Source organism: Neoarius graeffei, chromosome 2, assembly GCF_027579695.1.
Source record: "Neoarius graeffei isolate fNeoGra1 chromosome 2, fNeoGra1.pri, whole genome shotgun sequence".
In the NCBI taxonomy this organism is placed as follows: domain Eukaryota; kingdom Metazoa; phylum Chordata; class Actinopteri; order Siluriformes; family Ariidae; genus Neoarius; species Neoarius graeffei.
In genome coordinates, this window is record NC_083570.1 from 38,555,334 (window position 1) to 38,568,469 (window position 13,136).

Here is a 13,136-nt window from a genome sequence, read left to right on the forward strand (position 1 = left end):
TAGACATAACTACTAACTTATGGTTTTCTGTTTATAGGTTATTGATTTGTGGATAAGTTTCAATAGATTGTTATAAATTGAGACCTCATTGGTTATTTTTACTAAATTAGTTTACACATGCAATGATTTAAATAATCATCACATCACTTTTTACTCCTCTTCCCCCAGAGTGACCAGCTGGGTTCTTTGTTGTCTGCCAGCCTTGCTCTGTGGTTTATCCATGCCTCCATTTTCCCTCGATGACAAATTTGTGGTGCCGTTCCAATTTTATCTGGACACAACCTACCTGGAAGCCACCGTGGGCGCTATTGTGGTGGAGATCCAGGTGACCAACCTCACTTATATGCCCTCATCCAGCAGCTCCACTCGTTCCCTGACGTGTGGATGCAACAGTGCGAGCTGTTGCATGGTGAGCACTTATGAAAAAGACAGTCAGACCCAGACCCTCACCCAAACACCGAGCCAGGTCAGTACAAGTAGTCCCAATTTGAACTCTGGTGTCAACTATGGTGGGCATGGCGTTTTCTCCAGGCCAGTGGTGGGTCAGAGTGAAACCTACAGCACACCTAGTCTTGCTTCCAGTACACCCAGGGGTGGTGTGCGCATCATCCACCCAAGTGAGCTGGCTCAGAAGATGACATATTGCCCCACAGGTCATCCAGTGGGGCCTCTGCCACTGATAATAGACTGTAGGCCCTTCACGGACTACAACAAGAGCCATATCCGAGGCGCTGTGCATATTAACTGCTCAGACAGGATCAGCCGTCGGCGCCTGCAGCAGGGCAAGATCACTGTGCTAGATCTCATTTCCTCTCGCCAGAGCAAAGACTCCTTTAGGGGGATTTTTTCAAAAGAAATAATCATTTATGATGAGAGGACACTGGACCCAGCTCGACTGTCATCGTCTCAACCTTTACTTGTAGTTCTGGAGTCTCTACGCAGGGATGGGAGGGACCCGATCGTTCTCCGAGGTTGGCCTTTTTAAAAATTTTTTTATTTATTTTTAAACAGTTGCTAATTTATTAATTTGGCAGAAACTTGTATCCAAGGTAAGAGTCTTGCATTGCTTGAAGAGCCAACAGTAGCAATTTGGCAGTTCTGGGAACTTGAATTTTACCCTCAAATCCGAACTTTAACTTTTGAACCACCCATTTGCCACTGTGATCATAAAGAGGCTAGTTGTTGCCTCAATTTCTGTTCATTCTTAATAGTGATATTTAGGTAGAATGCATAATGCTAGCAAATTATATTAGTTATGATATAGGTCTAGTAATTGTGATCTGTTTCTTTCCTTTTTTTTAAATGACAGGTTTCTTGTTTATTTACACTTTCGTTCAGTTGGCTTTAGTTATCATTTTTCTGCATTAAGCAATTACTTACTTTCTGCTTGTTTGTGCCATATAACATGGGACATATTGATAGCTATTTTTGTCAGGCTGCTTTGGCACCTTTCAAATAAACAGATGTACTTTTAAAGCTCACATAAGATGGGGCATCTGCAGCTCATGTTTACTTGGGCAGCTGGTAAAATATTTACAAGTTCTATATCCAACTATACTCAGCAGGGTACATGCAGGCAGAACCCAGAGTATTTGTAATGCTAATGTTGGATGAAATCATATACAACTGTAAACAGTGAAGTGTCTTTTTAACATTAGACTGCTTGTCTTGTGAACAATGCCATGTTTTTCACATTTTGGCTGGGGTAGCAGGCACTGAATTGCGAGGCTAGTGCATCTGTTAGTTTGCTGCTTGCTGAGCGCCACACTGTGAAGCCACACGGCCTTCATCTGTTCACTCATACACAATGTTCTTTGCATTCCTTCTGCTTCATTAGCTATATTCTCACTGATTTTTGTTGTTTTTTCTGCCTGTTAATTATAATTTGCATTTGTTGAGCATTTTTGTTTGTTTTCATATGGGTACCAGGCAAAAAAAAAAAACCCACAAAGTGTGCATTATTTTTGTACACCACAGTAGTTCTGGCTATAAAATAAGCAATATGTTAATATTAATATTGTTTCTATAGTACATACACTTATCCCAGCTTCTAGACAGAGATATGTTCAGTGGATGATTCATGTGCTCTAAAAAGCCTTGTCGCAAGAGCATGCAGAGGCCTTAAAGGCCCTGTTCGCATCTTGTATTAACATGCATGTATTTATTTGCATGTAGAACAGGGAAGTGAGATCCGATCACTCAAGGCAAATATAGGCCCTGTCCACACGGCAACAGATTCAGGTGACTCCGATACAATTGCTTATCGTTTAGGCCTGGCGTCCACACGGCACCGGCGTTTTAGGTGCCCAAAACGCAATCTTTTGAGAACGGGTTCCAGAGTGGAAAGATCTGGCAACGTTGCCGTTGTGAAGTCGTCTGGATGAGTAGAACGGATTTGTTTACGATGACGTCACAACCACATGACTGTGAGTGCTTCACGCCAGGTAGAAGTGTAATGAACTCGATGCGAGTTGTCAACAAATCCTATAACTTGGTTCATGAAACGCGCTTACAAAATATTTTCACTGTGAATATTTATTGTGTAATGGTGCAAAGTGAGAGAGAGAGAGAGAGAGACTCTGCCCTTAGGGCAGAGTCAATCCCGCCAGCAAAAATAGGGGGAAAAAAAGGAGCGATCTCACTTCTTCAGATGTGGGTTTAAGTCCTACAATACATTCCTCAAAAAGGGCGTAGAAGAAATTAATCCATCAACGTGTATCATTCAATTTATTCCGGACCATTAAAGACGCCGCCTTCCGCGTAGAATCATACGTCATCCTCGTTGCCATATTGGATAGGTCAAAGCGGAGAATAAAGATTCATGTGCTGCGTTTAACTGTACCAACAGGTTTACCGTCCAAACGAGATCATATGGGATTACCTTTCACAGGTGAGAAACAACAAATTAATCCATCAACGTGTATCATTCAATTTATTCCGGACCATTAAAGACGGCGTCTTCCGCGTAGAATCATGTCATCCTCGCCACCATTTTGGAGAGGTCAAAGCGGAGAATAAAGATTAGCTGCGTTTAACTGTACCAACAGGTTTGCCGTCCAAACGAGATCACATGGGATTACCTTTCACAGGTGAGACTGGAAAAATACTTTTCATTGTATTTGGTCATTATAATGTAATTTTACGAACAGATTTTCCTGACTTTGTGGCTAATATGAAGTCTCGCGCATAATAGTTTATGCGCATGCGTCCTTACTTCTTCTATTGTTCTGGTGTCTCCGAAGGGACCGTCTTACAGCGCCCCTAGAGGTGTGGCATGTGTATTGCATCATTTTCAGCAAGCGTTGCGTTGCCATATGGACCTGATATTTTACTGATTGTTGCCCATTTGGACGCGATATATTTTTAAATAACATCTTGTTGCCATTGTCGTGTGGATGTAGCCATAGAGAGACATTCTAATGCCAGGTGTTAACTGGTGTAGAACTGTCTACATCACCCAGGATGCATGTTAATGTAAGGAGTGAAAAGTGCCTAAAGCTAATAATAAACAGATTTAAAAACATCTTTAAAACATGCAAGTGGAGTGGGTAAAAAAATTCCCTACCAAGTTGAGTTATTAATCATGGTGAGTTAGCAAATAGCATTTTTATTTTTCTGGTGCTTTATATGTAAGCAATGTAAAATTCAATTCACTTCAATTCAGTCATATTTATATCGTGCTTGGAGGTTGGGGGTGGGGGAATCAACAGCATCCAAATATCCAAGTTTACAAATAAACACACTATGCCCATGATCCCTTCAGATCTGCACCTTTACCTAAGAAAAAGCCCCCCCCCCCTTTTTTTTTAAAAAGGCTTGGCTAAGCAAATGTTTTCAGCCTAGACTGAAATTAATTATATAAAATAGCCAATTAGTCCTAAACACTAATCAGAAGGCTGTTCCATAACTGTAGGGCTTTGTAAGAGAACGCTCTGCCCCCTGCTGTAGCCTTCATTATACAAGGTACCAACAAATAACCTGTATCTTTTGATTGAAGTAGGCATGATGGATCATAAAAAAACAGAAGTTCAGTCAGGTACTGTGGATTGAGACCATTCAGTACTTTATAGCTCAAGAGTAGTATTTCATAATCAAAGCTAAATTTTACTGGGAGCAAATTCAATTCCATTTGAATGAATGTGGCAAGGATGGCCTACCTGAGGCAACCAGGGGAATAATCCTGGAGAGGAAGCAGACTCGAAAGGGAACCCACCTTCATCTGGGTGACACTGGATAGTGCGATTTTTAAATAATTTCTCTTCTATAACTAAATGCTATATAGTCGAAAAGTGCAAATTGGGTTAACAGGAATTTAAGTATGAGCATTATAGTTTTAACTTTAAGTATATCATATCAAACTGAAGTTATTAATTGTTCAAAGGTGGGCACTGGAGTGCAAACCATTCTTAGCAATTGCAGTCCTAAGGCTATAAAAGGAACATCATCCAAAGCTATCTTAATGGTTCTATGCGGTACCATTCAGAGTAATCTCATAGTGATTTTTAGGTTATCCATGTGAGGTCATCCTTACCAGCAGGGAGTGGTATTCAGGTGACGAAAGCTCCGAGCAGGGGAATTGGGATGAATCGGGCAGGTCCAGAGAGCAGAAACAGCCAGAATCACTATTAACTTGTATGTGTAGCAAGTGAGAGAGACAAAAAAAAATCTTTCAAGTCTTCTGTGAAATATTTAGGGCATGCAGGTGGTGTAAATACTGACTGAGATTAGAGCTATGCCTTGCAGAGCTGACCCTGACCCTCCAACTGAAAGGAGTTAAAAGGAGTGCTGGGTACTACTTTTTGGTTTGATCAGTGGTTATTCAAAAGTAGTAAAGCCTGAATTACCTCACATTAGGGTATCAGCCACCCAGAAAAAAAGGGTAAATGTGCAAAAGCTAGACCATAATGGCACACTTTGCAACTTGATCTTCTTTTCTGGGATGTGTGGACTGCTAAATGTGAGACTGCTTTCATAGCCATTATTGAGAGTTTGATTCTACACTTATTCTTCTTTTCACAAATCGTAAGCTCTCTTATATGGACTTCCAAGATGGTGGAGCACATAGATGCAGTAGCCCAGAGCCCTCCGTGTAGATGCCACTCTTTTCTTTATTTTGCTTATTTTTTTATAAGTACACTAAGCCACTTTATTCAACTAGGATTAGCTCCCACAACATACATCTTGCAAGAAATTATGAATATTGGAATAAAAGGCTTTATTCCACCTCCACCTCCCAACATTCCGAATGAGCTACTCCATGCATCAGTGCCTACCTGGATTACCACCCTGATAAGGAGGTGGCACAGGCAGAGGTGAGAGAGGAGGCAGAAAAGGGGTAAGCAAGCCGGCATTCATGCTAGATTAAAGAGCTCCCTGAACAAGCCAACTCTACCCAACCTGTTCATTACAAACACCCAGTCCATAGTCAACAAGATTGATGAGCTGAGACTGAGGATTTCTTCGAACAAGATGAACAGCTGCACCTCATTTTTCATTGAAACCTGGCTGAATGTTAACATCCCTGATGTGGCTATTGAGCTAGCAGGACGGACTGTTTATCGTTCGGATTGGACTGCAGAATCCAGTAAGGACAAAAGCAGCTGAGTGTGTATATTTGTAAACAATGCTTGGTGTACCTCCTAGTCATTATCGAACAATTTTCCTCTCCAGACTTCGAATTTATTATGCTCAAGTGCAGACCTTTTCACTTGTCAAGGGAATTTACAGCAGTGTTTCTCACTGCAGTTTACATCCATCGCAAGCTACCGTTCATTTGACATTGGTCAAACTGCTTGATGCTACAAATGAACAGCAAAACTCTCACCCAGACGGTGTGTTTATTATAGCAGGGGACTTCAATCATACCAACTTTAATAGAGTGCTTCCCAAATTCTATCAGTTTGTTGATTTTCGAACCAGAGGGAATAACATGCTTGACCATATCTACTGTAATGTAACGAATGCTTGCAAAGCATTTACCTTCCCCTGACCTTGGCTGGTCTGATCACATTTCTTTGTTCCTGACCCCTGCATAAAAACCCCTGATTGCCAGAACAAAGCCCACTGTGCATACTGTTGGAGGCTCCCTCAAGCTAGACATGAGTAAACTACAGGACTCCTTTGACAACACAAATTGGGATCTGTTCAAAGAGAGAGCCACTTGGGGCAACCACATGGACTTATGTCTCCTCAGTTTTAGCCAATATCAACTTCTGTACTGACAATGTCACCACTGTTGAAAGCATTCACACATTCCCTACCTGGAAACCGAGGATGAACAGAGATGTTCTAAACTGTTAAATGCTTGGGACAATGAGTTTGAGTAAAACGGTATAAATACCATGTATCTCTCAGTCTAGTTCAATATAAGCAACCACAATCATGGGGAATACTGCTCACTTGACAGTTGCCTAGAAGACTATCATCAGCACCTTCCACAAGGAGGGGAAGCCACAGAAGGTCATTGCTGAAGAGGCTGGCTGGAAAAGGTGCCAAGCAACAGGGATGACTGCAGCCTTGAGAGGATCATCAAGAAAAGTCGATTCAAGAACTTGGGAAAGCTTTACAAGGAGTGGACTGAGGGTGGTGTCAGTACATCAAGAGCCACCACGCATAGATATCTTCAGGAAAGGAGCTACAACTGTTGCATTCCTAATATCAAACAACTCCTGAACCAGAGACAACATCAGAAGTGTCTTACCTGGGCTAAGGTGAGAAAGAACTGGACTGTTGTTCAGTGGTCTAAATTCCTCTTTTGAAATGAAAGTAAATTTTGCATTTCATTTGGAAACCAAGGTCCTACAGTCTGGAGGAAGAGTGGAGAGGCACAGAATTCAAGGTGTTTGAAGTTCAGTGTGAAGTTTCCACAGTCTATGATGATTTGGGGTGCCATGTCATCTGCTGGTGTTGGTCCACTGTGTTTTATCAAGTCCAAAGTAAACGCAGCCATCAACCAGGAGATGTTCGAGCACTTCATGCTTCCAACTGCTGACAAGCTTTATGGAGATGTGGAGTTCCTTTTCCAGCAGGATCTAGCACCTGCCCACAGTGCCAAAACTACTACCAAATGGTTTGCTGACCATATTACCATGCTTGATTGGCCAGCCAACTTGCCTGACCTGAACCCCATAGAGTGTCTATGGAGTATTGTCAAGAGGAAGAGGAGAAACACCTGACCCAAAAATACAGACGAGCTGAAGGTCACTATCAAAGTGACTTGGGCTTCAATAACACCTCAGCAGTTCCACAGGCTGATCGCCTCCACGCCATGCTGCATTGATGCAGTAATTCATGGTAAAGGAGCCCCAAGCAAGTATTGAGTGTATAAATGAACATATTCTTCAGAAGTTGGATATCTCATTATCTCTAGCTGCTTTATCCTGTTCTACAGGGTCGCAGGCAAGCTGGAGCCTATCCCAGCTGACTACGGGTGAAAGGCGGGGTACACCCTGGACAAGTCGCCAGGTCATCACAGGGCTGACACACAGACACAGGCAACCATTCACACTCACCCCTACGGTCAATTTAGAGTCACCAGTTAACCTAACCTGCATGTCTTTGGACTGCGGGGGAAACCGGAGCACCCGGAGGAAACCCATGCGGACACGGGGAGAACATGCAAACTCCGCACAGAAAGGCCCTCGCCGGCCACGGGGCTCGAACCCGGACCTTCTTGCTGTGAGGCGACAGCGCTAACCACTACACCATCGTGCCACCCAAGTTGGATATTTCTGTATAGTAAATCCTTTTTTGATTAATCTTAGGAAATTGATTTTTACATGTGATGAATATCGAATGTATGAAAGTTTATCTTTTTGAATTAATTACAAAAAATAACTTTTTCATGATATTCTAACCATTTTGAGATGCACTAGTAATGTTGGGGAAGGCCCCAGTTCAACTCTTGCTTAGGACTACCAAAAAAATCCCCAAAGCCTGCTAGCTGGTTAAAACTATTTAAGAAATATAATGACTACAAACATACAGGTAGTGGTCACTCATTGGGTTAAGGCTAACTGATCAAAGGGTCAGAGGTTCAAGCCCCAGAACTGCCAAGCTGCCACTGTTGAGTCCTTCTTGGCTTAACCTATCCTATCCACATGAACCTCACATAGAAGTGGAGACAAAGTTGTACAAAGAAGAAGACTGACTGCAAACATACATCCAGTCATCCCAGTTGTGGTTGCAAGAAGCCTATAAGCCATAATCATCAAAATTAAAACAAAAAAAGGTTTGAAATATTTCACTTTACATGTAATGAATAAATATATATATCATCTCGTCTCATTATCTCTAGCTGCTTTATCCTTCTACAGGGTCGCAGGCAAGCTGGAGCCTATCCCAGTTGACTATGGGCGAAAGGTGGGGTACACCTTGGACAAGTCGCCAGGTCATCACAGGGCTGATACATAGACACAGAGAACCATTCACCCCTACGGTCAATTTAGAGTCACGAGTTAACCTAATCTGCATGTCTTTGGACTGTGGGGGAAACCGGAGCACCCAGAGGAAACCCACGCGGACACGGGGAGAACATGCAAACTCCGCACAGAAAGGCCCTCGCCAGCCACGGGGCTCGAACCCGGACCTTCTTGCTGTGAGGCGACAGCGCTAAATTATGAACAAAATTAACTTTTTCATGATATTCTAATTTATTTGAGATGCACTAATAGAGGCGGCACGGTGGTGTAGTGGTTAGCGCTGTCGCCTCACAGCAAGAAGGTCCTGGGTTTGAGCCCCGGGGCCGGCGAGGGCCTTTCTGTGCGGAGTTTGCATGTTCTCCCCGTGTCCGCGTGGGTTTCCTCCGGGTGCTCCGGTTTCCCCCACAGTCCAAAGACATGCAGGTTAGGTTAACTGGTGACTCTAAATTGACCGTAGGTGTGAATGTGAGTGTGAATGGTTGTCTGTGTCTATGTGTCAGCCCTGTGATGACCTGGCGACTTGTCCAGGGTGTACCCCGCCTTTCGCCCGTAGTCAGCTGGGATAGGCTCCAGCTTGCCTGCGACCCTGTAGAAGGATAAAGCGGCTAGAGATAATGAATGAATGAATGAATGAATGAATGAATGAATGAATGCACTAATAGAGGAGCACTTTAAAAACTCTGACTCCCGGTGTATGTGGCAGGGCATCAAATCCATCACGAATTACAAAGGCAATAACACCTGTGCAACCTACTCAGCAAACTTCTCTCTCCATGATGATCTGAACCACTTCTTTGTATGGTTCAACAGAGACAGCAACCAACCTACCACCAAGCTGACACGGTAGGACACTACATCATGTGCACTGGTGTTGAACTCACATGAGGTGAGAGAGGCCCTAAGCCGCATCAACCCCATCAAAGCTGCTGGATCTGATGGGGTTCCTGGATGAGTCCTGAAACACTGCATGGAACAGTGGCAGTGGTATTCACCAACCTGTTTAACATCTCCTTGGAACAGGCCACTGTCCCCAGTTGCCTCAAGTCTGCTACCATCATCCCTGTTCCAAAACAGGCTTTGGCCAGGTCCCCGAATATCTATTGCCCAGTGGCCCTGACCCCCATAGTTATGAATTGTTTTGAGCGACTTGTCTTGAGACACATAAAAAGTAACATCCCCTCTTCCTTGGACGAACATCAGATTGCTTACAGAGCAAATGGGTCAACTGAGGACACTGTTCCGCAGTTCCAAGCGTGATAGCTACTGGATGCTGTTCATTGATTTATAGGAGCACCTTTAACACCATCCTCCCCAACAAGTTGGTCATCAAATTGAACAACCCTGGCCTCAACACACACTTACACAACTGGATTCTGGACTTCCTCACCAACAGTCCACAAACAGTGTACATGGCTAAGCATTCATCCACCTCCAAAAACTGAACACTGGAACACCACAGGGCTGTTTAATGAGCACCGTCCTATACTCCTTCACACACAACTGCAAAACCTTCTATGATTCCCACGTCATAATCAAGTTTGCAGATGACACCACCATGATAGGCCTGATCTCTAATAACAGTGAGAGAGATTACAGGAAGAAGATGGAGAACCTGAAACCTGGAGCCAGGACAACAACTTTGCTCTCAACTCAAGGAAAACAAAATAACTGATCTTAGACTTCAGGAGACTGAAACACAACAGTCACTAACCCATCAGCATCAATGGTGAGAGGGTAGAGATAGTGCAGAACTTCAGATTCCTTGACGTCCATATCAGCCAAAACCTGTCATGGTCCACAAACATGACAGCGATGGCCAAAAAAGAGCTTCAGAGGCTTCACTTCCTGAGGAGCCTGAAGAAAGCACAATTCCCATAACAGCTGCTAGTCAACTTTTACAGGTGTGCCATAGAGTCCATCATCACATCCTGCATCACTGCATGGTAGTCCGGCTGCACCTCTGAGAACAGGAAGATGCTCCAGTGCATCATTAAAATGGCCCAGAGGATCACAAGCTTACAGCCTTCAGCACTGGAAGAAATCTACGAAACCCACTACAGCCACAAAGGCATGAATATCTGCAGAGACCCAACCCACCCCGGCCACAGCATTTTCACCCTTCTGCTGTTGGGCAAATGCTAAAGGTCCCTGTATGCCTGCATAGCCAGGCTGAGGAGCAGCTTTTGTCACAGAGCCGTTACATTGCTAAACACACACCATTCACTCTCCCACTCATTCCCCCCTTCATAATAGTGCTACTGCACTGCACTGATCCCAGTTGTACCACACTCGTTACACTATACGGACCAACCTGCATGCAATCATTTCAGGATATTGATTGTACCCCACTTGTTCACTCAATTTATAGTCATCACAATGACTGTTCTTTACTTTTCTTTTATTATACAATAAGTATTTATTCTAACTCCCACCAGTGCAATAACCTCTTCTGTGCAATATATTGTTCTGGCTATATTCACCCCTTGAATGTCACTTTATTCTTCATCTCGTATATTTATATAAATATATATAAATATTTATATATATATTTTGTTTACTTAAAGTCTTATTGGCATAGATTTGTTCATATATTTATTTTTACTGTCATCCTTTTATTTTAGCTTTTTAATTTAACTTAATTAGGCATCTACAGGCTTGCTCCATATGACATCTCATTGTACTTGTACATTGATGATGATAAATCTTGAATCTTAAATGATACACACTGTTGCTTCTTGAGTGGGCTCAGTGCAATGCTCTACCAAGATGGAAAGCTGTGAGTAATAGCTTATACCATTTAAGGGTTACCAAAGAATGAAGAAAACTACTACAATAAGTTGGAGTATCTGGCTTTAAAATGGGTGGTTTGTGAAAATTTTGGTAATTACTTGTTTGGTGCCAACCTTACAGTCTTAACTGACAACAGCCCCTTGAACTACATCATGACTTCAACAAAGCTGGATACAGATGGAAACCACTGGCTATCACTTTAACATCTAATACATGTAATTAGGGATGCTGATGAGGTATCCCAGCACCCACACACTCCACCCCTTGAAGATCAAGTATTCCTATAGGAAAAAGAGGAAATTAGTGCAAGGTAAGAGATGTCTGACACAGTACTGTCTGCCTTGTGTGAACACCAGTTTGTTGCACCTGTAAGGGGTGAAAGTTCTGTTGTCAAGTGCCTTGCTCTTTATGATTCTACAATCCCTGACTGCTATATCTACCCTGGGCAGGAGGCAGGACCAGGAATGTCACATGATTATTAGTGTAGGCTTTAGCTTGTCCTACCCTGACAAGACACTTTACATGGTGTCCATGTTGACATTGGCCATCTTGAGTCAAAGTGTGGCCTTCATCTTGCTAGATTTTATTGGCCATGAATGACCACAGATATTGAAGAACAGTGCTGCACATATGATAGTCCCAATTATGGAGTTAGGTCAGAAAGTGGAGAAGCACCTCATTGTACTCTCCATCAAGATCTTCGTCTCTGTGGGTTTTTGCCAATATTCCAGCTGTAGTTCCCAAGCTTGACCAATCCAGAAAATTGAGAAATAAAAAGAGGCCATACAAGCAAGAGGAACCACTGGTATCTGAGGAACTGTTAACTAATAAGGTGGATGTCTGTGTTTTGAAAACTCTTAGAGAGGACTCCATCAGTGCACCTGTTGTGCAGGAGAGCTGCCAACCACCTTCAGTTTATTTACCTACTGCATCATGAGAATATATCAACACCAGAGCTAAGCCCATATGCCACAAAGTTTGTGATCCAGGTAAATTAAGCCCTCAAACTGCTGAGACTGAAGTTAGCACTGACCTTGCGAAATTGACACAAGGGGCAGAATGATGATGCAGCAATCGGTCTTGAAGAGTGTTAGAGATGCCAAGACTTTGTTGTAAAAGATGATTGGAGAACCTACAGTGCCTGACTCTCAACATGTAGTTGTTGATGAGAAGCTATTCAAAGATGTACAGAAAAGAAACTCAGATGTTCAACATGAGAAAGGTTTCAAGCTACTCGATTGAACTGTGAAGAGCTTGGGGTTTGTTTGTTTATTTGAATATTTTACACACACTTGTATGTGTGTGTGTGTGTGTGTGTGTGTGTGTGTGTGCGCACTTTATATTGAGATCTAAATGGAAAAAAGTTAACCATGTGTTAAAAGAAAGGAAGAATGCTTATTAAGGATTGCGCTTAAGTTGAGGTAAAACAGTTTTATGTTAAAGCTGAACATTGTTGTAATTGTGTGTGTCAACTGTTGTTGTTGTTGTTTATACCCTCAGCTAGTAGAGTTGTTCTTGCTGGAGATTCCTAGTGGAATTGCTCCTGCTACTTAGCTGGACTGTAACTGTCACATTCCTCACTCATCAAATGCAAAGCATTCCTGGACACTTGACAAGAGGTGGTAGGAACTGAGTGCCCTCAGAGAGACTAAGTTTCAAATGTGGGTCATTTTATTATTTTCTAATATCCTACTGTATATTGGATAGCTGTTGTGATTTAAGATTTATGTTTTAGAACATGTAAGGAGGAAATAACGACGAGTGGAAATGTGGATCTGAGTCAATAGTAGGAGAGTGATCAAAGAGGATGAGGACAGAATATGTAGAGTTCTGTCTGGAGTTGTGTAAAGTTCAATTACTGCAAGGAGGGCCAATTCCACAAAAACCAGACTAGTTGACATCCCTGTAGTTCAATTGATAAGGTAT

General features: G+C 42.7%; 1 protein-coding gene across 5 annotated transcripts in view; it reads left to right on the plus strand.

Annotated features, from left to right (window-relative positions):
• Window positions 1-13,136, plus strand: part of dusp10 (dual specificity phosphatase 10) — a 32,553-nt gene that overhangs the window by 4,411 nt on the left and 15,006 nt on the right. For all 5 annotated transcript variants that reach the window (XM_060914174.1, XM_060914171.1, XM_060914175.1 and 2 more), the window contains exon 2: window positions 169-971. In XM_060914174.1, coding sequence (XP_060770157.1) covers window positions 221-971 — 751 coding nt within the window. In that variant the 5' untranslated portion in view covers window positions 169-220. The remainder of the gene's footprint in view (window positions 1-168; window positions 972-13,136) is intronic.